At 37.0% G+C, this 27,495-nt stretch overlaps 3 protein-coding genes across 6 annotated transcripts in view; 2 read left to right on the top strand and 1 right to left on the bottom strand.

The window, feature by feature from the left end:
* Positions 1 to 236: 236 nt before the first annotated feature.
* On the top strand, positions 237 to 4,063 carry sdr39u1 (short chain dehydrogenase/reductase family 39U, member 1). Of its 2 annotated transcripts, none has more exons than XM_034207851.1 (6): positions 237 to 392; positions 1,194 to 1,300; positions 1,526 to 1,608; positions 2,071 to 2,192; positions 2,287 to 2,439; positions 3,176 to 4,063. In XM_034207851.1, the coding sequence occupies exons 1-6, from the start codon at positions 377 to 379 to the stop codon at positions 3,601 to 3,603; spliced, it is 909 nt and encodes a 302-aa protein (XP_034063742.1). In that variant the 5' UTR covers positions 237 to 376; the 3' UTR covers positions 3,604 to 4,063. The 2 variants fall into 2 exon arrangements, with proteins under 2 accessions (XP_034063742.1, XP_034063743.1); XM_034207852.1 differs by having other exon boundaries at positions 343 to 392; positions 1,194 to 1,320.
* mettl17 (methyltransferase like 17) lies at positions 4,039 to 14,299 on the bottom strand. Of its 2 annotated transcripts, none has more exons than XM_034207849.1 (14): positions 14,126 to 14,299; positions 12,982 to 13,123; positions 11,468 to 11,617; positions 11,304 to 11,391; positions 10,376 to 10,457; positions 10,129 to 10,202; positions 8,267 to 8,361; positions 7,380 to 7,450; positions 6,898 to 7,005; positions 6,645 to 6,713; positions 6,466 to 6,516; positions 6,286 to 6,378; positions 5,511 to 5,707; positions 4,039 to 4,336 (listed from the first exon to the last, which is right to left on the bottom strand). In XM_034207849.1, exons 1-14 carry the CDS (start codon positions 14,192 to 14,194, stop codon positions 4,240 to 4,242), a joined length of 1,386 nt encoding a protein of 461 aa, XP_034063740.1. In that variant the 5' UTR covers positions 14,195 to 14,299; the 3' UTR covers positions 4,039 to 4,239. The 2 variants fall into 2 exon arrangements, with proteins under 2 accessions (XP_034063740.1, XP_034063741.1); XM_034207850.1 differs by having other exon boundaries at positions 11,304 to 11,385.
* Positions 14,300 to 15,022: 723 nt separating this feature from the next.
* Positions 15,023 to 27,495, top strand: part of parp2 (poly (ADP-ribose) polymerase 2) — a 21,158-nt gene continuing 8,685 nt past the window's right edge. The window contains exons 1-12 of one of the 2 annotated variants that reach the window (XM_034207737.1): positions 15,023 to 15,205; positions 16,517 to 16,726; positions 17,110 to 17,268; positions 18,147 to 18,217; positions 18,576 to 18,626; positions 18,877 to 18,973; positions 19,101 to 19,176; positions 19,258 to 19,360; positions 19,436 to 19,589; positions 25,643 to 25,781; positions 26,299 to 26,362; positions 27,337 to 27,471. In XM_034207737.1, coding sequence (XP_034063628.1) covers positions 15,130 to 15,205; positions 16,517 to 16,726; positions 17,110 to 17,268; positions 18,147 to 18,217; positions 18,576 to 18,626; positions 18,877 to 18,973; positions 19,101 to 19,176; positions 19,258 to 19,360; positions 19,436 to 19,589; positions 25,643 to 25,781; positions 26,299 to 26,362; positions 27,337 to 27,471 — 1,335 coding nt within the window. In that variant the 5' untranslated portion in view covers positions 15,023 to 15,129. Of the gene's footprint in view, positions 15,289 to 16,516; positions 16,727 to 17,109; positions 17,269 to 18,146; positions 18,218 to 18,575; positions 18,627 to 18,876; positions 18,974 to 19,100; positions 19,177 to 19,257; positions 19,361 to 19,435; positions 19,590 to 25,642; positions 25,782 to 26,298; positions 26,363 to 27,336; positions 27,472 to 27,495 lie in introns of both variants that reach the window. The other variant, XM_034207738.1, reaches the window with a different exon arrangement.

Below are 27,495 nucleotides of genomic sequence, written 5' to 3'. Positions count from 1 at the left end.
ATTAGCTGTTTAATCTATTTCTGAGGTATTTTATATTTATAACTCTGTCTACAATGTGTTCTTCGTTATTAAAAAGAGTATATTACTGATCATCACATGCCTGCCATCTATTGTTGTAGCCTGTAACCTTTCATATCTATTGTGTGTTCCTTTTTCGACTTTGGAAATTAACATGTTGGTCTTTTCTTGAAACTAATAAACAGATGGGACAAAACAAATTTATAAAACTACAAAATGACGCATCTCCATATATACGGAAGCCCTGTTGGTCCAAAAAGCGAGAAACAACTCACCGACTGCTACACAGTGAAGGAAACTGTAACCTGCTGTGTCGTTTAGCTTTTTCATTCATAATTTGGAGCGGAAAACAACAAGGATGAGAGTTTTAATTGGTATGTACGTTATTTAATAAATATATCGTTTTATAAAGTCGCTTCGGAAAGGTCAAAGTGATATAACGTTACCGGCTATCTGTTAGGTAATGTTAGCTTTGCAGGTATCATTTGAGTATAAGTAGTACGTGTGCAGAAAACTACAGCTATTCAAGCGTGTCAACTATTTGATTACACCTAGAAAACTGTCACTGTGTTTGTAATTGTTGCTAACTGTGCTAAAGTCCTGTTTTGTAAGCATGTCTAGTACGCATGCGCACTGGCACAATTACATGACTTCAATACATGTATTGTTTCCAATACTTTGTGTATAAATAGAGCAAATATATACCGAATTTCTCTTAGAGTGAAAATGTATCTTTGCGTACCTTTTTCAAATCAAACAAGCAGTGAATAAAACACACACATAGACAAGGTCATATTATTACACATGAAAACAGTTCATTTGAAATTCATCATTAAAGATATTCTGCTGGATTTCTTCATCTTTTCTGTATATAGCTGAGTCAAGTTTTTTTTGGGATGCAAACTATTTAGCTTGCAATTGACACAATCCTAGAAAGTCTATTCTAAGATCTACAGTTTTAAGAAACATTACCAGGCAGGGACGTGAACAGTTAAGAAACCCTCTAAATATTAGTTTGTATGCTAGTTCCAAAAAACATAATAAAGCAGCCCAATCAATGTGATTAAAACTTGTGTACATGTAAACATTATTTTCTCTAATTGATGGTAACTGATAATATGTGCATCTTTAGTTCCTCTGTTGTTATGATCATTTATTTATATTTCCTTCCCTAGGAGGGGGATCTGGCTTCGTTGGACGAGAACTTACTCGCCTGCTGAAAAACAAAGGTCATGAGGTCACAGTGATATCTCGCCAGCCTGGCCCTGGGAAAATAACATGGGTATGATCTGTAGTCAAACAGTAGGGACCAATTTCATCTCTTATCGTGAGAAAAATCGTCTGTTGAATTTTTGTATTGATTTAATTGGCTTTATTGAAGATAGTTATAATGCATTATATTTTTTAAGCGCCTTTCAAGGCACACAATGTCGCCTAATTGCAGATCAATGTGCTGTATCTACATCCGGAGTCATTCATACATTTATTTTCTTCTGTACATCTGCAGGGGGAGTTGGAGTCTCATGGCCTCCCCCCATGTGAGGGTGCCGTCAACCTTGCTGGAGAGAATCTAATGAACCCTCTACGATGGTGAGCATTACAAAAAGAAGAAGCGACAACCACTACTAATACAACTACACTATTTCAGTAGCTAATACACTAAATGGTCAAATGTTTGCAAACGTTATTGTTCGGGATTGGCCTGTACAAAGCAGTGACTTTAGCCATATCCAATACATTTAGGAAGCACTACGAGTGAGGGCTTATCACAAAGATTCAGAGCAGACTTCTTAGGATATTTGTTGTAAATCTCTGCAACCGGGTTCTAAAATCTGTTAGAAAGATTTCCCAGAAGAGTGGAGGCTGTTGTCGGCAAACATAAAGAGGATAGCTTTAAAAAAAAAAAAGTGGTTCAGAAATCCCATATAACTTTGATATCTGCATACTTTTGATCACAAAGGGTATAAATGGAAATTGTGATTGGGAAAATTCCATACAGAATAAGTTTGACTGTTGATACTGGATCTCAACCTGATCATTTTTATTTATCAGGTGGAATGAAAGCTATAAAAAGGATTTATTCTCCAGTCGTATTGACTCTACGAAATCTCTGGCTCAAGCCATTGCTGCTTCCCCCAATCCTCCTCACTCCTGGGTCGTGGTATCGGGAGTAGGTGAGTTTCTGCCTCATAACAAAACTGTATATTTAAGTATACCGTCATTAACATGTGTTGTTGTATATTTATAATGTCTCCTTTTGATCCATAGCTTGTTACAAGCCCAGTCTGACAGCTGAGTACACAGAAGAGAGTGAATGGACACCATTTGACATCCTCTCCAAACTGGTGAAGGAGTGGGAGGGCTCGGCTCTTCTTCCTGATAATGTGACAAACACCACCAAACAAGTCGTCATCAGGGCTGGTACGTAAAACAACCCCTGCATATTTCACTGAAGATCCAGTAGAAAACCGTCTAAGTTTGATTCACATTAACAATATATTGAAGTGTCAGCAAACAGGCACATTTTTCAGGTTAACAAGACAACAACTTATAACCCAGGGAAACTAGTGAGTTCATATATCTGTGGATGTCGCTGTTGCAGTGGATGCTTTGTTTCTAAATCTGAAGTTTGATGTTGTTCTTCAAAACCAGATATTATATCATATGGATATCTGTGTACCTGCAGTCTTTTTTTTTTGGTTCGTGAGGGTCATCAGCTCTGTTTCCAGATTGAGGCTGGTGCAAAGACTTTAAGTTTTATTTTTGGGCGCCACCTGGAATACTGTTATCTACCTGGATCCATCTTTTTGTATATGCGTTCACACTATCATTTGTATCATCTGGATTCAAGGCTTTTATTGTCATGTGTGCATCGCTACAGTGTTGTTGTGACAATGAAAATCTTAGGTCACAGGCTCCTCCAACAGTGCAACAACAATAAAACGGATAAAGTAAATAAATATAATAGAAATAGCGCAGAATAGCCTATATACAAGTAATTGATATATATATATATAAGTTGGAAACCGTTATTGATGTTCTTTCAAAAGTTTAGGTTTAACAGTCTTATGGCCTGTGGGAATGTGTATGTTGTACATTTATGTATGAGATGCCTATACTTTCATCTGAAACATCCATTCCTCCCCCCCTCCTCCAGGGGCAGTTTTAGGCCGTGACGGTGGTGCCATGAAGCAGATGCTGCCCCCCTTTTGGCTCGGCCTGGGGGGCACCCTGGGGTCCGGACGGCAGCCGTTCCCCTGGATCCACGTCTCGGACCTGGCAGGACTCATCGCCCACGCTCTGGAGCCCCCTGCCGATCCCCCCTCGCCCTCACAACAAGTGCTCAACGGTGTGGCGCCCGCACTGAATACCAACCTGGAGTTCACTAAAGAGCTGGGCCGAGTGCTGAGGAGGCCCACCATTTTCCCTGTGCCTGCCTTCGTCATGAATACCTTAATGGGCTCTGAGAGGGCCGTGGTCCTCATGGAGGGACAGAAAGTCATACCAAAGAGGACTCAAGAGGCCGGCTTTCAGTACAAGTTCCCAGATCTGACCTCAGCCCTGAAAGAGATCGTTGGGAGTTAACAGATGTTGAAGGAAAGGGCTGACTAAGAACTTTCTGTAAATGTGTGCTCATATTTACTGGATTACAAGATTTAAACAAATCGTGTCAGCTCAAATCAAGGATTCCTAGAAAATAAGACCAGTTAATAAATCTGATTTTTCCAGTTTGTACATACTAAGCATTAAAAAAAGATATCACTTACTCAGCACACAAATACAGGTGTGCATACATCACTACATTGCATGACAAAAATGTAAGGTAACATTTTGAAATGCGGTCTTTACAATATACCACTTGTCTTTGTATTGTTTCCCATTCAGTGGTGTTTTTGAACTTCAGAATGATTTCAGTATAGTGATAATTATCTGTGAGTTTTATTCTAAAATACTGAAGCGCGCAGAAGGGAAACCGTCAACATTTCAGAATACTTGTTACAAGACATGGACTCAGATTTGTTTAAAGTGTTGCACAATAAAGCAGGTTGTGATTTCTTTATTAAAGTAGTCAGAGATTTTCAAATGAGTCAGTCATTTACAATCCAGTGAGGAAACGCACATGTTCTGTACAACTAAAAGCTGATTTCTGAGTCTTTCGTCAACAAAAAGAGTGTTTCCATTGTTTCAAAAGTATAAAGTTCGAGTCTCTTTGTAGCTGAATCATCGCTCTGAACCACTCTCTGCGTCCTCATCGTCTCCCTGAAGCATCGGCAGTCGATCTCCCCAGTCGCTGCTCCGGGCGCAGCGGTACACGTCTCTGATGGAAGGAAATAAAACAATTTTCAGTTCATTTGAGACGTACCATCAGAACTGTGTCGTCAACATTCAATATTTAGTTGATTTGTGGTCTTGTTCCCTAAAACTATGATCAGACAAAGTTCCTGACAAATTAGCAATTTTAGATAATTATTTTATTTGAAAAGCGGTTTGTGTTTCTTTCTTTCTTTCAGTCTTTATTTCGAACAAATGTGAAAAACAGAATACCGTATTGTTATAACACAGTATTTATCCACATTCATGGTAATATTTGTATATTCAACAAAAAACAAAAAATGTCTTCATATTAATAATAAATCATGTGTCTGAAAGGGAGTAGGAGGAAGCAAATGCTATTAATTCCCACCCCGTACTTGATCAATGATTGTCCTTTAAATCATTATGCAAGTTATTCCTACATACATTTACACATACATATACAATCATTTCTCTTCTTCATTCTCATAGTTTTCCCAAAAAGTGTTTCTGTACATCCTTTTAAACTGAATTATGCGTGTGCTTTGTTTGAACTCCTGCTCCAAACCATTCCATAAAATCACCCCACAGATTGTTAAACTCATACTTCTCAGAGTTGTTCTGAGCGGGGCTAATAGGTTTATCTGCTAAATAATCACCAGGATAATGATTGAGTGCCAGAGTCTACTTTTACTCACAGACAAATGTATAACTTGCTAGATCTCTCAGGCAAAGTACTACTCAAGCAGCGTTATGCCATCATCTACGACTAATGTGCATTCAGGAAAGCAAGTTCCCGTAAAGGCGAGTGGATTTATGGCAGGCAGTGAACCAACGATAAAAAGAACGGCTCTCACCAAGTACGACTCGGTTCCCTTTGTTCGTACCAAAGAGGCGTTCAAAAGAATCGGATCGTAACATCACTAATTTGTATCACTAACTTAAGGTATTGGCCCGACTAAATGAAATTCAATCAATACCCGGCACTAGGCGACTTTTTGTTTCTTTTGACGTTTTTCTATATATGTACCTTACATTTGATAATACCCCCAATAATAAACACTGCACAAGTGTTTCATAGGCAGGGAAACCCCCGCTATTTGCTGCTGCCATTAAAACTTCTGACTAATTGATCCCAAGCTTTGGCTCCCTTCTTATGCTGCTCCTGTCGATAGTTTTGATGTATGTGTGACTTTTACCTGCTCTGTTTCCGTGCGGTCACCACCAGGTGTTGCAGTTTTCCGTCAGGGCAGCACATCCGACAGTGCACGTGTCTCGTTCTGCGCTTCACCGGAGAGATCAGCCTGCCCCAATCCACGCCTTCAGACTCTGTGCCCCCCAGTTCTGTCCGAGCCAGAATCAGGTAGCTGAACTTCTCCGTCTGCCGCTCATTGCGCTGAAAAATGGAATTAATTAAAGGTCACCTATTATGCAAAATCCACTTGTTCATGTCTCTTCTACATCAACACGTGTCCCCTCTGTGTAAAGAGATTCTCTCTCTTTTTGTCCTGATCCATTTCTATAAAAACCTGTCTGAAAATGAGCTGATCAGATTTTGGCCACTTTATGATGTCATAACGATGTTTGGCTTGTGTAACTATTAGCCAATCAGCAACCAAGGTAACCCCCCCCCCCCCCCCCCCCTTATCACCTGAATCTCCTCCTAGAGCACCATTGTGTTCTTTTTAACCAAATCTCTCTCAGAGGGGCGTGGGGAGGGGCTCCTTATTTTCATCTAAAGTGACAGACAGAGAATCAGCACTTTGGAAACAGGGCTGAAACAGAGGGGATTATGGGTAATGCTGCAATGATCTGTTTGGTGTTTGGAGCCAAACACTTCAGAGACATGTTCTGTATATATCTGAGACCTATAATATATTGATGAAAATCAGTATACTAGGGGACCTTTCGTTAAAAAGTGGAATCCATATATGCGTTTCCTATCTCCTACTGAGGTCAAGAGTTTGATGTTACCCCGGGCAGAGGCAGAGGTTGGTACATCTGATTGAAGTTGCAGGGTGTGGTGATTGCAGAGGCCAGTTTAGGACAGATCCGCTCATGAGGACACTAGAGAGACAAAACAAAAAGAGAGAAAATACTGTAAAATGGTTGAGAGATGCCGTGATGTTTTAATCATCTGAGATTTGAGCGTACCGGAGCAAACACTGCTGCTGGTCTGATGTCATGGACAATCTTGTCTTGTTTCTGGAGATAAAGAACTGCAGGTCATCATATTGCTTTCATTAATTGCATCAAATCATTTACAGAGAAGTGGCAAACTAAATTCCTCTTGGAGATGTTGAAGTGCCATGTTGTAAACTGTATTTGACTACCTTCAATAACGTGTCTCTGGCCTCCATAAGTATCTGATGGCCCTCTTTAGTCCCATTTTCCACCAGCACCTGCAAAATAAATGACGAAAAAAGCATAATCACATGTTATTATGTAAGATAATGTTTCTAGTTACCAGAATAGTTTTGAAGACAAGTTGCGATTTACACAGAAATACTGAGATTATATTCACTAAATGTGGAAGGACAACAATAGTTCACTTCATCTAAAGGTGAAGTCTTTATTTTAACGAACCAGGTAGGAGCTGGTCTTCCTCCACAGAGTTAACACCGTGTCCTCTCGCTCCTTCACATTCTGGAGCTCCGACAGAGTGAAGGCTGCCACCACCAAGTCAAACTGCACCTGGAGGAGAAACAACAACTGTCAGGGCTCCTTGTCCTTAAAGGATGGACAGTAATATAATTGACGCCGAAAAATAAACACAAAACTAACTGTAAAGAAGGAATTCTAACGATGCAACGTCTTTGCACGGTTCCAACAATTCTTAAACATCAAATGTAAAGACTTTTAAATTGGAACGGTTACTATCCAGGCCCGATGGCCTCAAAGTCCAAAATAATGAACACATGTCTGTCTTCTCATTTGGCTTTAATCTCAATGTTTGCTTACAGTATAGCAAGAATCTGATTTGTTTGGATCTTGACATTTTGATAGTTCAAAAAGAAACCTTTAAACTGAACTTAACACAGACTGTTTTTTCTGTTAAAGTGTTTTACCTTAGGAGAGACAGGGAGGAACTGTCTGAAATAAACTTGTTTGATGTGAGGTTCCACTCTTTCTTCATCACCTGCGAAAAACACATGCTTAGGTTTTCTCATCAAGACAGAGAGTAGCAAGGAAAAACAATTCAACATAATATAGAACAACATTTACGAGGCTCTGTAGAGGAGATGAGCCACAGGACCACCCAAAATCCAGATACATTGGGGAACACTTAAACATCTCAAGTGTGTTTGTTTTGTGTGTGTGTGTGTGTGTGTGTGTGTGTGTGTGTGTGTGTGTGTGTGTGTGTGTGTGTGTGTGTGTGTGTGTGTGTGTGTGTGGAGGCATGTGTAGAGGTGTGTGGCACAGTGGGTTGTGCATTGGTGTTGGGATCAGGGGGGTCAGGCTCAAACCCCACTGCAGCCAGCATGTCGTTGTGTCCCTGGGACACTTCACCCCAAATTGCTCCTGTGGTGATTGTCCACAGTATTGAGTATGTAAGTCGCTTTGGATAAAAGCGTCTAACAAGTGACGTGTGTGTGTGTGTGTGTGTGTGTGTGTGTGTGTGTGTGTGTGTGTGTGTGTGTGTGTGTGTGTGTGTGTGTGTGTGTGTGTGTGTTTGGGAAGGGAGGCAGAGGAGGTTTGGTCAGTGTTTCTTTGTTTTGAAAACATTAGTGGGGATGAAGTATTAATTAGTACTATCTAATTTATTAGTCATATGTTGTTCCCAATTAATGTCTTGGTATCATGAGATCTTGAATGTAATGTAATTGTAATTTTACCCTCACTCATCCTGTTAAAAAAAAAAAATTCTACAAAAAAAAAAAAAAAAAATAGATTGTCTCAACGTTTTGACCAAAGCCCTAAATAAATCAGAGCTGATATAAGTTTGTGTTTGTACCTTTGAGAAGTCGCTCTGCCAGGACGTTCATCGGCCCGGAGCTGTCCACACACACCATCTCCTTCAAGGAGTCGCCCCAGTACGAGTGTGACGCCCTGAGGGAGGGAAAGAGAGTTTATATGACTTACAATCTTCTGATTTACATGAAAACTCTTTTTAAGGTGCGCCAGTGTTTCATACTGTAGAAGTGGAGTTCTTTGCCGAATGATTTAAAGGGCTGTGAGAATATGTTTATGTTGAAGAAAATGTATAAAGAAAGCTTATTTACAAAGTATGAAGTTGACTTTTGATTGTGTTCTGGTTTTATGTTTCAGTATTTGTAAACAACTGTGACTGAAAGAATGTTGCTTTTATTTTAACTTTTTTATGGTTATTTAATTTAAGTGTACATGTTTTGTAAAGTGTACATGTTTTGTTAAGTGTACATGTTTTGTAAAGAGTACATGTTTTGTTAAGTGTACATGTTTTGTAAAATGTACATGTTTTGTTAAGTGTACATGTTTTGTAAAGTGTACATGTTTTGTTAAGTGTACATGTTTTGTAAAGTGTACATGTTTTGTTAAGTGTACATGTTTTGTAAAGTGTACATGTTTTGTAAAGAGTACATGTTTTGTAAAGTGTACATGTTTTGTAAAGAGTACATGTTTTGTAAAGAGTACATGTTTTGTAAAGAGTACATGTTTTGTAAAGTGTACATGTTTTGTAAAGTGTACATGTTTTGTAAAGAGTACATGTTTTGTAAAGTGTACATGTTTTGTAAAGAGTACATGTTTTGTAAAGTGTACATGTTTTGTAAAGAGTACATGTTTTGTAAAGTGTACATGTTTTGTAAAGAGTACATGTTTTGTAAAGAGTACATGTTTTGTAAAGAGTACATGTTTTGTAAAGTGTACATGTTTTGTAAAGTGTACATGTTTTGTAAAGTGTACATGTTTTGTAAAGAGTACATGTTTTGTAAAGTGTACATGTTTTGTAAAGAGTACATGTTTTGTAAAGAGTACATGTTTTGTAAAGTGTACATGTTTTGTAAAGAGTACATGTTTTGTAAAGTGTACATGTTTTGTAAAGAGTACATGTTTTGTAAAGAGTACATGTTTTGTAAAGAGTACATGTTTTGTAAAGAGTACATGTTTTGTAAAGAGTACATGTTTTGTAAAGAGTACATGTTTTGTAAAGAGTACATGTTTTGTTAAGTGTACATGTTTTGTAAAGAGTACATGTTTTGTAAAGTGTACATGTTTTGTTAAGTGTACATGTTTTGTAAAGAGTACATGTTTTGTTAAGTGTACATGTTTTGTAAAGTGTACATGTTTTGTTAAGTGTACATGTTTTGTAAAGAGTACATGTTTTGTAAAGTGTACATGTTTTGTAAAGAGTACATGTTTTGTAAAGAGTACATGTTTTGTAAAGTGTACATGTTTTGTAAAGAGTACATGTTTTGTAAAGTGTACATGTTTTGTAAAGTGTACATGTTTTGTAAAGTGTACATGTTTTGTAAAGTGTACATGTTTTGTAAAGTGTACATGTTTTGTAAAGTGTACATGTTTTGTAAAGTGTACATGTTTTGTAAAGAGTACATGTTTTGTAAAGAGTACATGTTTTGTAAAGTGTACATGTTTTGTAAAGAGTACATGTTTTGTAAAGTGTACATGTTTTGTAAAGTGTACATGTTTTGTAAAGTGTACATGTTTTGTAAAGAGTACATGTTTTGTAAAGAGTACATGTTTTGTAAAGTGTACATGTTTTGTAAAGTGTACATGTTTTGTTAAGTGTACATGTTTTGTTAAGTGTACATGTTTTTTAAGTGTACATGTTTTGTTTTAAAATAACTGCCAATTGTGGAATAAATAATGAATACTAACCAAACAACTGTTCCTAACCCTGAACCAAAATCTAGGAGCGACTGAGGGGCAAAAGAGGAATCCTTCTTTTTTATCTGAAATGATTAAAGCAAATTGACTTTAAGGACACAACAAGTAAAGCTCTGACTCTGAACACATCCAGAAAAACACAACTCACAAATAACAAGATTTATTTTGTATTTTTCCGTGCGACAGCCCTGGTATGAACACGTCAGTAAGCCTTTGATCTTCTCCAATTGTTCCTTACCTCGTTCAAAGCTCTCTTCACTGCTGCATAGCCGCCAGCCAGCCGAGACGCCATGTAAACCACGCCCAGCTCTTCATCATACCTGCAACACAGAGAGGGAGCTGTGCAGGAACTTGTCTCAAAATCAAACAGGAGAAATCACCTCCTCCGACATTTAACAGCAGAGAGGGAAAACTGTCGCACACCTTATGTCCGTATTAGATACCCAAATAAGATTTTGAAATAAAAAATAAATATACAAACTTTATATAAGGCTAGTGTCAATATGATAAATTGAAATAAGTTGGCAATGTGCATTAGGTATATAAATAGTTTAAAATGTTTAATATTCGTCAGCATTGGAACAATTTATACTCATACTGTACAGTGAGTGTTTCTCAATATCGAGGACGCTTGCTTGGTAGCACATGTCTTCCGAGTCACTTGCTTCAGAGGCGAGGCAAGAATCCTTCCTAGCCTCGGAAAATGAAGAATGAAAATGAAGAATGGTGGAGCAGGCTAACAGGTGTGCGTCGTATGCGAGGCCCCGCCTTAAATGGAGCACTATTTCCGCCAAAGATTTGGAAATTGGTCCGTGCGCAAAGCATTGTGGGGATTTTAAGACCGCGGAGTCTACACATGTGCAGCCTCGAAATGTCTCGCTGCGAAGTACGCCGGCCTTGGTAGAATTCCAAGTATGCTGGACATTGGAACAGTCCTTCGGCGGCACTCGATGACGTAGTATGCTTGAAATAGTGGCTCTGGAGCAGCTTTACTCGACATTGAGAAACACCCACAGTCTTCTCTTGGGTAAAAAATGCTTATAAATGCTCCATTATAAGTAATTTAATCAATTAATGTTTTTTCTGATCACATTTCTCATTTTAATATATCTGGTATACATTATATATTTCTATAAAATTATTTGTAGATAAAAGCAAATAGTTACCTTGTGGTCTTCCAGTGATATGTGGTTTTTTTTAGCTCTGATAACACTTTTCTCCTGATGCGGTCTTCCAGTAGCTGTTCATCTATATCTGTAAAGTAGAAGCACATTTACTTCTCCAGCTGCTTCATTATATCTTTAAAATCCATTACTGGTATGACAACTACCTGCTTTCTTATCCATCTCTTTCTCCCAGAGTTCTTTCTCCAGTTTCACAGCTCTCTTCCTCAGAGATGACTCTTCCACGGGACTTTTCCTGCTCCACAGGAAGTTTGTGAGGCTGTGAGCTCTGTCAGCCAGCCGAGGCACCTCAGCTCCTACATGTGGAGAGATCAAAGAGTCACACAGTGCATCTATGGAAACAGTTGATATGCAAACTGATATAGCTATAGTTATAACCAGAGGTGGGAAGTAGTGGAGTACAAATACTTCGTTACTGTACTTAAGTATATTGTTCTGGTATCCGTACTTTACTCCACTACTTTTTACTTTTACTTCTTACATTTTTATCACAAATACCTGTACTTTCTACTTCTAACATTGTACCGCTTCAGGCGAGAGATACAGACTCGGTCTAGGGGAGTAAAGTGGGGGGAAATAACGTTTGTCCTTGGGCTGAGGCACAGAATTAATATAATGTATTGTTCTTCAAAGGGGTAGTATCTTAAAATCAAACAAATTAAACTATTTTTGATAGACAAATGCATTGTCTATAATATCAATCATAATTGAGAATTAGACGCATACTAGCTAACGTTCTTTGAATAAATCTTATCGAACTCGATTTGTTTTACTATTTTCTTAATATGATTACTCTGTATTTATATGCATGCACGGAACAGTCAGTGTTTATCTGGAAATATAGATTTATCGCTTCCTCAATAGATTCACTATACCAGAGGTGGGAAGTATTGAAGTACAAATACTTTGTTACTGTACTTAAGTACATTTTTCTGGTATCAGTACTTTACTCCACTACTTTTGACTTTTACTTCTTACATGTTGAACACAAATACCTGTACTTTCTACTTCTCACATGTTGAACACAAATACCTGTACTTTCCACTTCTTACATGTTGAACAGAAATACCTGTACTTTCTACTTCTTACATGTTGAACACAAATACCTGTACTTTCTACTTCTCACATGTTGAACTCAAATACCTGTACTTTCTACTTCTTACATGTTGAACACAAATACCTGTACTTTCTACTTCTTACATGTTGAACTCAAATACCTGTACTTTCTACTTCTCTCATTTTCCAAACAGCTGGTTCCTTTAGTCTGAATGTGTGTTTGATGCGTGATCATTATTCTTTAGAGTCATTGCGTGCCTATTGATTTGAACACGATCCGTGTATCCATCATTTCCTGGTCTTCTCTAAAGAAGAGGGACCAATGGAAACGTTGCCGTTGTTCAGCATGGAAACATTCATTAGCTAACAATGACTTTATTGTTCTATTAATATAAAGGGAGGTCAGGTACTCTTTAAAACAGCTGCTAGTTATGGGTACTTTTTACTGAAGTACATTTCAAAGCCCATACTTCTTTACTTTTACTTGAGTAAAGAAGTTTAGTCAGTACTTCTACTTTTACCAGAGTATTTTCAAACACGAGTATCTGTACTTCTACTTGAGTTAAGGATGTGTGTACTTTTGCCCTCTCTGATCATAACCTACTTTGAATGATGCACCGTGCAGCCATCTGGAGTTCTTCAGGGAGGCGCAGAGTCTTCAGGTTGGTCACACCTGGGTGATTCCTGTGGGGTTCTCCTTTGAGGAAATCCACCTGGGAATGCAGGTCTGCGGCTGCACTCATACCCTGAGGATTTTGATTTGATTTATTTTGAATGTGTAAAACAATAATGCAAAAAATAAATAATAATAATGAAATGAATTATTATACTATACAAACTTAAGCCGTGTCAAATTGATAAACAAAAATATTACTGACTCTAAATTATATATAAACAAATGATCTAAATAATTACACATTTGAAAAAAGGGTGGGAAGTAGTTTACACTTATTTAATCCCACCACTTCTCCCAAAAATTATTAACATATATATTTATTTTTTTCGTAAAGAAATACATTTGTTATTGAAACACAACAAAAACAACAAATAAATAAACAGATGAATAAACAAACAAATAAACAAACAAATACATACTATTTGGATGATAAGTAGAAATATTTTTTTCTTTACCACCTATTTGAGCTCTTGTTTGTTGCCTTGTGGGCAACAAACCTACTTATTGTCATAGATTAAAACAAAAATAATAGACAGACAAAACATGTAATTAGATGGTTTCAAAGCCAATGTTGTGTTTTTTATATAAAAACTGCAGTCCATCAAAGCAATTAAAAAATGTATTTTTGTAAACATACTCTTGAGATAACTTGTAATAATAAATTCATAGCCATCTTATCGAAAATGAACTTTTAACAGATATACAGAAATTCTGTATATGTATATTCCTGTTGCCATATATAAAAGATAAACTGCTTTCCATGTTTGCATTGTTTGATAATCACTTAATTCAGACTGAGATTCAGACATGTTCTGCAGGTAAACATTTACCAATACGTTTTTTATATATATTCAAGTACACTTCCGATTCAAAATCTAGAGTAGCAAAACAGTAAATCTATTGGAGATTGAAGGAATATGATATATACATTTATATTCATGTACACTTTACTCGTGTTTAAATAAAGCTGTGAACAAAGCTAAATTATAGGTGTGTGTTAAACCCAGTACTGATTGTAAAATCTTCTCTGCCTGACCTCCATGGTGAAGATGGTGCGTTCAATGACACTCACCCTGCACATCATCCTCAGGACAGCGGCCCTCTGATAAAGGACACACGCGCCATATCTCCTTGAAGCCATGTCTTTTGAGCCTGAAAGTTCAATTGTTGTGTTCAAATTGTTTTTATTGTATGTTCCATTCTTACTCGGATGAGCATGGAGGCACGTTAGGAGCTTTTCCGCCAACAAAATAATTCCGACTAAAGCTTTAAACGGAACCTTTGGTGCCGAATTTCTGTTCCGCGTGCTATAGGAACAAACAGGAGGGCCACTCCGCCCTCATTTATTATGGCTTAGTTTACTCCCCAAAGTTTCCAAAATACAAACTAAATATTGCCAAATCTTACTTTTTTGTTGAAGTGACAACATATAACATGATCTGTCCCTTTTCAGCTGGCTGGATCCGACCAATAGGATAACAAAAAGTCTATTAAATGGAGATGGACTTCATTGACGATATGAAGATGTAATGGATGTTGTCATTGTGTCATTTTTATTTGGAATACATTTATGATATGTGTGTTCTGTTTTATTCTCAACTTATATTTTATAATTTATACTTTATATTTTATACTTTTATTTATACATTTATTCATTTGTTCCAGTGTTTATTTATTCCTGTATTTCATTTCCACATGTATTCCTGTATTCATTTTTATTTTCTTGTGTTTATTTATTCCTGTATTTATTTCCACATTTATTTTATTCTACTTAAGGCACTTAATTGTTGCTGTAATAATGTACATTTCTTAGTCTTTGGGACGAATAAAATAACCGTATTCTGATGCTGATTGTCTCTATACCATGACCATGTTAACTGTAAACACTTTTGATAAAGGTGTACAGCGCATGCGCCAAGGTCCAAATAGTTTTCTGTTTTAACCGCGGAGTGATTCATCTTCGCACGATCTTTGGCACCGGCCAGGAAACATTGGTGGAGAAAGTTTACCGCCATCTCTGTTGTGTCCCTTTCTTACTGTACCTACTTCACTACCAGTTATTTTTCATAATCCACCATGAGGCGTACAAGAAGTTCCAGGAGTAAAACAAGTCAGGATGCAAAAGAAACAGAGGAAGTTCAGTCAAAAACAGGTTGGTGCTCTTTAGCCGTTTAAAGCTAACGTTAGCTGCTCCACCGACATCAGTTGGGGACAAGTCTGGGCAAAGGAGAGCAGGGGAATACATAATGTAATATATATATGGTTTATTCAGGATTTACTGTTGTTGCAAAGTATTTAGAAAACAACCAACTTTCTTCTCAGGGTGGCTACCATACATGTTACAAGTTGAGCTTGTTGGTAAAACCTGTTAATGTCCACCACTGTCAACAATCACACCACACGCATATGGTAGTTTTTAAAGGAGGGACAAAGTTACAACCTCCTGCCATACATATTTAGTTTATTGTCTTTTGTTCTATTATAAAGTGTTTTTTTTTTTAGTTAGGTGTAACATAAACCCTGTGACATTTCATGGGGCTTTGCAAAATATAGTATAGCTCTACACTAAATACATAATTGTTTAAGTATGTTTGTATTCATTGCTTTATCCATTGCTGAGTTTTCACTGGATTGGGTTGTGCTGAATATGTTTCAATGAAAATAAATGTCATTAAATGTTTGTTAATGTAATCAGTCCCAACTTTTTAAATGTAGATAGTAAGTCTACTAATCTTAAATATACGAATGTTGATCCACAATCCTTGGTAGGTATCACGTAGTTCCGAAGTATTTATTATTTAATCAAAACTGATTAATTTCATGTTTTTTATTTATTTAAATGATTGAACCATCTGTGCCTCTTTTCACTCTTTGGAAGTCCCATGTTACCAGAACTCAAAGTGTTGTTTAAAGGTTACCTATTATGCAAAATCCACTTGTTCATGTCTCTTCTACATCAACATGTGTCCCCTCTGTGGAAAGAGACTCTGAAAGTATCAGGAAAAAAGATTCTCTCTCTTTTTGATCCATTTCTATAAAAACCTGCCTGAAAATGAGCTGATCAGATTTTGGCTACTTTATGATAAGATCACGATTTCTTGGCTTGTGTAACCATTAGCCAATCACCAACCAAGGTACCCCCCCCCCCCCCCCCCCTTATCACCTGATACTCCTCCGAGCACCATTGTGTTCTTTGTAACCAAATCTCTCTCAGAGGGGCGTGGGGAGGGGCTCCTTATTCTCATCTAAAGTAACAGACAGAGAATCAGCACTTTGGAAACAGGGCTGAAACAGAGGGGATTATGGGTAATGCTGCAATGATCTGTTTGGTGTTTGGAGCCAAACACTTCAGAGACATGTTTTGTATATATCTGAGACCTGTAATATATTGATGAAAAACAGTACAATGGGTCCCCTTTAAGTTAGATGTTCACCACCCTACTCTGTGTTTGTTTGTGGTCAGTGTGGCAGTGGGAAGGAGACGAAGGACAGTGGGAACCATACTCTTCTTCAGCCTGTGCCTTGTTGGACTCAGCCGTCTCTTCAGGAGAAACCTCCGTCACTCTGGCTCTGGCCTCGGAGACGCCGTACGAAGTCGACCTGAAGAAAATGGTCCAGATAAATCCTGTCACCAAGTACAAGAGGAAGATTCGCTCTCACCCAGTGCAACCAGGTGTGTGTTGTGTTTCATCCGTCTGTAATATCCGTTTAACTGCACATTTTATTTGAAATTGTCGTCATTTCTTTCTGTCTCTGTCTTTGCTTGGACATATGCCATCAATGTGTGAGACTTTGCATTTAGTTAATAACTTTGTCATGTGGGTCTTAAGTCTCTTATCGTTTTTTAACGGTGTTCTACATCCAACAAATCCAACAAATTACCGTTATCTGATTTCACATTTCCTTAACCACTGTTTTATTTGATTTCCCCTAATGCTACTAATACAAAGATCCATGCAGTAGAAAGTGATAAAACATATTGTGTTTGTTATTGTAAATACATTTATAAAAATATACGTTTTACCAACGGTTTTTAAAATGTTTGTCTTATTGTAGAAGGTGTGAATGACGCTGGGGACTCGACGGGCCAAAATGGGACTTTAGTTGACGTTAAAGAGGAAGAGGCGGAGCAGCAACCTGTGGCTAAAAAGAAGAGAGGAGGAAAGAGTCAGGCAAAAAGTCAAAAGATGCCCAAAGAAGAAGTCAAAAGTGAAGGTAACGAGACATTTTGGCTTTTACATTGTTCCGGAAAGAGTGTGAATTATTCTTCCTAATTTTGCAAGGTCAAATTCAGCTTCTTTTATAAAATGTATCTGAAATCATTTGTATTGCCAAAATACTGACACTCTAAATCTAAAATCTAACTAAAAGCACAATATAGAAATATAAAAAAATCCTTAACAACCTTGATTATTTTATTTAATCGTTTATTTGGCTGGGACAATGCAGAGTAACACTTAAAACATTCAAATGTGTCAAGCGTAACAGTGCCAGATTTAGCTTTGAGCTCATTTCCATCCGCAGTCCCTCACATAAAAACATTTAAGAAAATTACATTTTACAAACATATCAAAAACAAAATACATGATATGTAAAAGGTGCAAGAGAGTACAATATAGCAGCAACGACATGTAAAGTGCGAGAGAGGATACAAGAGCTACCTAAAGTGCAAGAGGAGATACCCCTGTATTAAAGTGCATTTAGCGGTCTGTTTGGTTCTCATCCATTCTTTGAGTTGACCTTTGAAGCTATTGAGAGAGGGACAATCCCGTGTCTCAGTTGGGAGGCTGTTCCACAACGAGCTGCAGACTTCGCAGTCTCCTCTGGTTTGATTGATGTAAACAAACTGCCACTGGTTACATTATCCTTTAATCCATTACTATGTGATAGTGATGAGGTTGGTTACAAGATATATATATCAGTGAAAGTGTACAAATATTCTTATTAAATAATTATGGCGATTGTTTTGAAGTAGAAATGTGTGTCCTGTGAAGACACCAGAGCAACATATTTAAAGTAAGACCTTAGGGTTCAAATGGTTTACCTGTACTTCATCATTAATGGTTTCTCTCTGATCCTTGGATGCTGAACAGAGGTGGTGAGGACGGTGGTCATGAAGGGGAAAGCTCCAGTGGACATCGAATGTAAAGCCAAACTGGGAAAGGTAGTCGTCTCTGTCCCAGATATGAAACTCTTGATCCACATGTGGTCCTGCTGGTGGTTCAACACCTGCAGAAACTTCCGGTTACAGTTCCTACTGTGGACATGAAACCATTTGTGGTTTTACTATACATGACTGTGTCTTACTTTGCTTTTGAATGACTGGGCGGTTTACAGCTAAAGCACATGCTACAAAAAGTATCACTGCCGTTATTGATATTTACTTTCAGGAAAAATGCGTTTTGTACAAAAAATACAGTGTATTTTTCAGGAATAATATGTTTCTATTTCCCCGTTTACAAAATGCAGATAGGTGCAGTTGCCTTTTATTAAAATAAGTAACTGTTTAATTTCTTCTTCAGGCTTATGTGTACAGTGAAGGAAAGGATGTTTACGACGTGATGCTGAATCAGGTAAAATATTTAAATACTCTTTGATTTTCTCAAGTTTTTTGAGTATTAATAACTGACTAAAAATAGTAAGTTTTATAGATATTCCAATCACAAGTGTTTGCCCAGGTTTCAGGTTGGATTTGAGAGCTAAATATATTTGACTATGCCTCTTCCGTTTTATTCATTTCTGACTATTTTCTCCTGCAAAGTAAGGAATGTCCGTAAATAGATTTTCAGGCTTGCAGCAAATACCTTCTGTTTTATTTTGCAGACAAATCTCCAGTTCAACAACAACAAATACTACCTGATCCAGCTGTTGCAGGACGACAGCTCCAAGGCTTACAGTGTGTGGGCGAGATGGGGCAGAGGTACGTTTATAAGCCCTTTATTTTAAATATATTTAAGTATTTGCATTTACGCAGGGAATCAACACAAGCCTATAGATTGGAACTAACTGATTAATAACACTAAGATGGTTTCTCCATTGTTTTTCAGTGGGAAAAGTTGGTCAAAACAGTCTGACAGCGTGCGGTTCAGACCTGCTGAAAGCCAAAGATATCTTCAGGAAAAAGTGAGATAAAAAAATGTTTCCGATACATCTCATTAAATTAAGTTGAATACATTCTGACACTGTGTCGGATTCGCCCCACAGGTTTACAGACAAGACCAAGAATGAGTGGGAACACCGAGCAACCTTTGACAAAGTTGCGGGGAAATACGACATGGTCTACATGGACTACAGCACCAATGAAAAGGCAAACAACCAACAAGTTATATTTGTCTTAAATATCATCCATTATTACGTATACTAATGTAATTCACTGTTCCAGGAGGAGAACACGACTGTGGTGGATGCTGCACCCAGGAAGAGGATCTCCAAGCTGAATGAGAAGCTCCAGTCGCTCATGGAGCTGATCTGTGACATCAAAGCCATGGAGGAGTTTGTGCTGGAGATGAAGTTTGACACCAGGAAAGCTCCTCTGGGTCAGTCTGACAGAACCAACATCATAACAGAACTTTATCAGAATTTCCCCTGTCATTTCTACCAGTAACGTACCCACAATTCAATGTGATTACATTTTAAATAGAGCAAATACCAGAGGTGGGAAGCAGTGGAGTACAAATACTTTGTTACTGTGTTCTTAAGTACATGTTTCTGGTATCGGTACTTTACTCCACGACTTATTTTTCTGACGACTTTTTACTTTCTACTTCTCACATGTTGAACACAAATACCTGTACTTTCTACTTCTTACATGTTGAACTCAAATACCTGTACTTTCTACTTCTTACATGTTGAACACAAATACCTGTACTTTCTACTTCTTACATGTTGAACACAAATACCTGTACTTTCTACTTCTTACATGTTGAACACAAATACCTGTACTTTCTACTTCTTACATGTTGAACACAAATACCTGTACTTTCTACTTCTTACATGTTGAACACAAATAGCTGTACTTTCTACTTCTTACATGTTGAACACAAATACCTGTACTTTCTACTTCTTACATGTTGAACTCAAATACCTGTACTTTCTACTTCTTACATGTTGAACACAAATACCTGTACTTTCTACTTCTTACATGTTGAACACAAATACCTGAACTTTCTACTTCTTACATGTTGAACTCAAATACCTGTACTTTCTACTTCTTACATGTTGAACACAAATACCTGTACTTTCTACTTCTAACATGTTGAACTCAAATACCTGTACTTTCTACTTCTTACATGTTGAACACAAATACCTGTACTTTCTACTTCTAACATGTTGAACTCAAATACCTGTACTTTCTACTTCTTACATGTTGAATACAAATACCTGTACTTTCTACTTCTCAGATGTTGAACTCAAATACCTGTACTTTCTACTTCTTACATGTTGAACTCAAATACCTGTACTTTCTACTTCTTACATGTTGAACTCAAATACCTGTACTTTCTACTTCTTACATGTTGAACACAAATACCTGTACTTTCTACTTCTTACATGTTGAACCCAAATACCTGTACTTTCTACTTCTTACATGTTGAACTCAAATACCTGTACTTTCTACTTCTTACATGTTGAACTCAAATACCTGTACTTTCTACTTCTTACATGTTGAACACAAATACCTGTACTTTCTACTTCTTACATGTTGAACACAAATACCTGTACTTTCTACTTCTTACATGTTGAACTCAAATACCTGTACTTTCTACTTCTCACATGTTGAACCCAAATACCTGTACTTTCTACTTCTTACATGTTGAACACAAATACCTGTACTTTCTACTTCTTACATGTTGAACCCAAATACCTGTACTTTTCTACTTCTTACATGTTGAACTCAAATACCTGTACTTTCTACTTCTTACATGTTGAACTCAAATACCTGTACTTTCTACTTCTTACATGTTGAACTCAAATACCTGTACTTTCTACTTCTTACATGTTGAACTCAAATACCTGTACTTTCTACTTCTTACATGTTGAACTCAAATACCTGTACTTTCTACTTCTTACATGTTGAACACAAATACCTGTACTTTCTACTTCTCACATGTTGAACTCAAATACCTGTACTTTCTACTTCTTACATGTTGAACTCAAATACCTGTACTTTCTACTTCTTCCATGTTGAACTCAAATACCTGTACTTTCTACTTCTTACATGTTGAACTCAAATACCTGTACTTTCTACTTCTTACATGTTGAACACAAATACCTGTACTTTCTACTTCTCACATGTTGAACTCAAATACCTGTACTTTCTACTTCTTACATGTTGAACTCAAATACCTGTACTTTCTACTTCTTACATGTTGAACTCAAATACCTGTACTTTCTACTTCTTACATGTTGAACACAAATACCTGTACTTTCTACTTCTTACATGTTGAACTCAAATACCTGTACTTTCTACTTCTTACATGTTGAACTCAAATACCTGTACTTTCTACTTCTTACATGTTGAACTCAAATACCTGTACTTTCTACTTCTTACATGTTGAACCCAAATACCTGTACTTTCTACTTCTTACATGTTGAACTCAAATACCTGTACTTTCTACTTCTTACATGTTGAACTCAAATACCTGTACTTTCTACTTCTTACATGTTGAACTCAAATACCTGTACTTTCTACTTCTTACATGTTGAACTCAAATACCTGTACTTTCTACTTCTTACATGTTGAACTCAAATACCTGTACTTTCTACTTCTTACATGTTGAACTCAAATACCTGTACTTTCTACTTCTTACATGTTGAACTCAAATACCTGTACTTTCTACTTCTTACATGTTGAACACAAATACCTGTACTTTCTACTTCTTACATGTTGAACTCAAATACCTGTACTTTCTACTTCTTACATGTTGAACTCAAATACCTGTACTTTCTACTTCTTACATGTTGAACACAAATACCTGAACTTTCTACTTCTTACATGTTGAACTCAAATACCTGTACTTTCTACTTCTTACATGTTGAACCCAAATACCTGTACTTTCTACTTCTTACATGTTGAACTCAAATACCTGTACTTTCTACTTCTTACATGTTGAACCCAAATACCTGTACTTTCTACTTCTCACATGTTGAACACAAATACCTGTACTTTCTACTTCTCACATGTTGAACCCAAATACCTGTACTTTCTACTTCTTACATGTTGAACTCAAATACCTGTACTTTCTACTTCTTACATGTTGAACCCAAATACCTGTACTTTCTACTTCTTACATGTTGAACACAAATACCTGTACTTTCTACTTCTTACATGTTGAACTCAAATACCTGTACTTTCTACTTCTCACATGTTGAACACAAATACCTGTACTTTCTACTTCTCACATGTTGAACCCAAATACCTGTACTTTCTACTTCTTACATGTTGAACTCAAATACCTGTACTTTCTACTTCTTACATGTTGAACTCAAATACCTGTACTTTCTACTTCTTACATGTTGAACTCAAATACCTGTACTTTCTACTTCTTACATGTTGAACTCAAATACCTGTACTTTCTACTTCTCACATGTTGAACACAAATACCTGTACTTTCTACTTCTTACATGTTGAACTCAAATACCTGAACTTTCTACTTCTTACATGTTGAACTCAAATACCTGTACTTTCTACTTCTCACATGTTGAACACAAATACCTGTACTTTCTACTTCTTACATGTTGAACTCAAATACCTGTACTTTCTACTTCTTACATGTTGAACTCAAATACCTGTACTTTCTACTTCTTACATGTTGAACACAAATACCTGAACTTTCTACTTCTTACATGTTGAACTCAAATACCTGTACTTTCTACTTCTTACATGTTGAACACAAATACCTGTACTTTCTACTTCTTACATGTTGAACTCAAATACCTGTACTTTCTACTTCTTACATGTTGAACACAAATACCTGTACTTTCTACTTCTCACATGTTGAACACAAATACCTGAACTTTCTACTTCTTACATGTTGAACCCAAATACCTGTACTTTCTACTTCTTACATGTTGAACTCAAATACCTGTACTTTCTACTTCTTACATGTTGAACCCAAATACCTGTACTTTCTACTTCTTACATGTTGAACACAAATACCTGTACTTCTACTTCTTACATGTTGAACTCAAATACCTGTACTTTCTACTTCTTACATGTTGAACTCAAATACCTGTACTTTCTACTTCTTACATGTTGAACACAAATACCTGTACTTTCTACTTCTTACATGTTGAACTCAAATACCTGTACTTTCTACTTCTTACATGTTGAACTCAAATACCTGTACTTTCTACTTCTTACATGTTGAACTCAAATACCTGTACTTTCTACTTCTTACATGTTGAACCCAAATACCTGTACTTTCTACTTCTTACATGTTGAACACAAATACCTGTACTTTCTACTTCTTACATGTTGAACTCAAATACCTGTACTTTCTACTTCTTACATGTTGAACACAAATACCTGTACTTTCTACTTCTTACATGGTGAACTCAAATACCTGTACTTTCTACTTCTTACATGTTGAACTCAAATACCTGTACTTTCTACTTCTTACATGTTGAACTCAAATACCTGTACTTTCTACTTCTTACATGTTGAACTCAAATACCTGTACTTTCTACTTCTTACATGTTGAACCCAAATACCTGTACTTTCTACTTCTTACATGTTGAACTCAAATACCTGTACTTTCTACTTCTTACATGTTGAACTCAAATACCTGTACTTTCTACTTCTTACATGTTGAACACAAATACCTGTACTTTCTACTTCTTACATGTTGAACTCAAATATCTGTACTTTCTACTTCTCACATGTTGAACTCAAATACCTGTACTTTCTACTTCTTACATGTTGAACACAAATACCTGTACTTTCTACTTCTTACATGTTGAACTCAAATACCTGTACTTTCTACTTCTTACATGTTGAACTCAAATACCTGTACTTTCTACTTCTTACATGTTGAACTCAAATACCTGTACTTTCTACTTCTTACATGTTGAACACAAATACCTGTACTTTCTACTTCTTACATGTTGAACTCAAATACCTGTACTTTCTACTTCTTACATGTTGAACACAAATACCTGTACTTTCTACTTCTTACATGTTGAACTCAAATACCTGTACTTTCTACTTCTTACATGTTGAACACAAATACCTGTACTTTCTACTTCTTACATGTTGAACTCAAATACCTGTACTTTCTACTTCTCTCATTTTCCAAACAGCTGGTTCCTTTAGTCTGAATGTGTGTTTGATGCGTGATCATTATTCTTTAGAGTCATTGCGTGCCTATTGATTTGAACACGATCCGTGTATCCATCATTTCCTGGTCTTCTCTAAAGAAGAGGGACCAATGGAAACGTTGTCATGTTGCCGTTGTTCAGCATGGAAACATTCATTAGCTAACAATGACATTATTGTTCTATTAATATAAAGGGAGGTCAGGTACTCTTTAAAGCAGCTGCTAGTTATGGGTACTTTTTACTGAAGTACATTTCAAAGCCCTCTTTACTTTCACTTGAGTAAAGAAGTTTAGTCAGTACTTCTACTTTCACCAGAGTATTTTTAAACACGATTATCTGTACTTCTACTTGAGTAAAGGATGTGTGTACTTTTACCATCTCTGGGAAAATCACATTTAGAATAATATAAGCTGCTACTGTTTGATGCACTAAAACAGGTTTTGAGGAGATTCAGTTGTTGAAAGAGATCGCACTATCCAAATTATTAATGTCATTGACCGTTTTCTTTTATAATAATGACCAAATAATCTTAAAGCCGTCAAATAACGAGATGCAAACACTGACTGAAAGTGATCTACCTTAACTCCTCTTCTCTTCTTTCTGTGAGGAGCAAAACAAAAGTCTTAACGCAACCACTGAACAAGTGACCAGTATTTTCAAACCTTTCGTTGTTGTGCTTCATGTTTCCAATTATTATTATGTATGTATTTAACAAGTATCATGCATACAAATACATCAATCTCAGAAAAGAGAAGAGATGGATTATGCCACATTTGAGCTAAAAGTCAAAGGCAATCTCAAAATGTGTTTGTACACACAGAAAGATCGAAATACTGTTTCCCACAGTCCCGAGGTATAAAATAAAATGAAATAAAGGATATACGATATATATATAAATACCTATACCCCAACTTATTTACATAACTATATATACATACACATTATTGATGTGTGTCTTGTCTTTTTGTACGTGATTTTTGAGTCTGAAATAAAGATTGAATAAATTAAAATTAGCTATTAGCTCATTTCCATCTGCAGTCCTCAACAATTATAAAACGTGATTTAAGTACAGGTCAATAAAATAATACATAGTACAGTTCAAATCTAATATTTACAATACAGTTAAAATTGAAAAACTCAGATTACAGTGTAATTAATGTTGGTTAATATCAATATGTTTGCACCATCAGAGAACGAGTGACAGTCAGTACAGGTTTTAAGTTCAACTGGAAGAAAAGTCCAGTGTTTGAATTCTGTATCTTTCTTTCTGCAGGCAAGCTGACCTCAGAGCAGATCCGAGCAGGCTACATGGCGCTGAAGAAGATCGAGGAGTGTCTGAAGAAGAAAGGCAGCAGTCGTGATCTGCTGGAGGCGTGCAACCAGTTCTACACCCGCATCCCTCATGACTTTGGGTAGGGAACATGTGTTCAGCTTAAAGCCGCATTTCGACTACAGGTTTTAGCACGGCTCGCCATGGCTCGGTTCACCTCACTTTAAGCTGCGTTTCCATTACAGTTAGTAACAAGAGTAGTAACTATAGTAACCACTCAGTGTAGGCATGTTTTTCTACTGGAACCACTCCGGCCGTTGTGGTCCTTGACGGCTCTATAATCACTGCCATTTCGTTATGGATTTGTTGAAATTAGATATACTTGCTGACGGTAGCTCATCTGTTTTAAAAATGGTGCTTATGCGACGCTTGGGGACTGTTTGGCGCATAAATTGTGGCGATTCTCTCTGACCAATCAGCAGTCGGCAGTGTTTTGCGTCACTAGCTAAGCATATTTTCAGCTCGCTTGGAACCGAGCCGTTCTAAAACCCTGTAGTGGAAATGCACCTTTAGAGCGATGCACTCACGCTGTGGAGAAATGTGTGATTGACGGCAGGCAAACACTGATCTTTGAAACTAAATGAGATGTCATTCTCCAGGTTGAAAACTCCTCCAGTCATTCGTACAGAGGAGGAGCTGAAAGAAAAGATTTCCCTGTTGGAGGTAAAATGCTTCTCCATTCATTTATTTTATTTATGTCTTCCCTCAAATGTTTTGTCTATACCAGGGGGGTCCAAACTAAGGCCCGGGGTCCAGCTGCAGCCCCATGGTACATTTTTAATCGGCCCGCAGCAAATTCTAAAAGTATAATGGAATATAGCACACCTGAAACGTATTCTTCAATATATATATGTACACAGTATTCATGTGTTTATAAGCCCACTTTTCAAATAAATTCAGTAAATTCAAACATTTTCCAAAATGTGCATAACAAGCTTGAAACATACCCTTAACATTTCCCCTTATTGTAAGCAATCTGAGACTTCTGTTTTAAGGGTCGAGCTGCCAACACTTTTTGTAACAAAATAAATGAAGCCCTATGGAGTGCTGTTGTGACAACTTTTTACTTTTACTTCTTACATTTTGAACACCTCTACTTTCTACTTCTCTCATTTCCCAAACAGCTGGTTCCTTTAGTCTGAATGTGTGTTTGATGCGTGATCATTATTCTTTAGAGTCATTGCGTGCCTATTGATTTGAACACGATCCGTGTATCCATCATTTCCTGGTCTTCTCTAAAGAAGAGGGACCAATGGAAACGTTGTCATGTTGCCGTTGTTCAGCATGGAAACATTCATTAGCTAACAATGACATTATTGTTCTATTAATATAAAGGGAGGTCAGGTACTCTTTAAAACAGCTGCTAGTTATGGGTACTTTTTACTGAAGTACATTTCAAAGCCTCTTTACTTTGACTTGAGTAAAGAAGTTTCTTCTACTTCTACTTTTACCAGAGTATGTTTAAACACGAGTATCTGTACTCCTACTTGAGTAAAGGCTGTGTGTACTTTTGCCCTCTCTGTTTATGAGGCATTATACCTCACCTCTAGTGAGTGGCCCAGCTATTCGTGTATTTGTCTGTATCTGACCCTCAGTGAAAAATACAGTAATATCTGATGGTCTCTTTATTATTCCAGGCTCTGAGTGAAATTCAGATAGCGGTGAAGATGGTCCAGTCGAGTGGAGACAGTGATGAACATCCTGTGGACCGGCAGTACTCCTCGCTCCAGTGCCAGCTGCAGCCTCTGGACTCCGGCACCAACGAGTTCCAGGTCAGCGGTTAACACTTTTAACTT

This window comes from Gymnodraco acuticeps, unplaced genomic scaffold (genome assembly GCF_902827175.1).
Source record: "Gymnodraco acuticeps unplaced genomic scaffold, fGymAcu1.1, whole genome shotgun sequence".
NCBI lineage: Eukaryota > Metazoa > Chordata > Actinopteri > Perciformes > Bathydraconidae > Gymnodraco > Gymnodraco acuticeps.
Note: the sequence above shows the minus strand (reverse complement) of the source record. Positions and strands in the feature narration are given on the sequence as shown.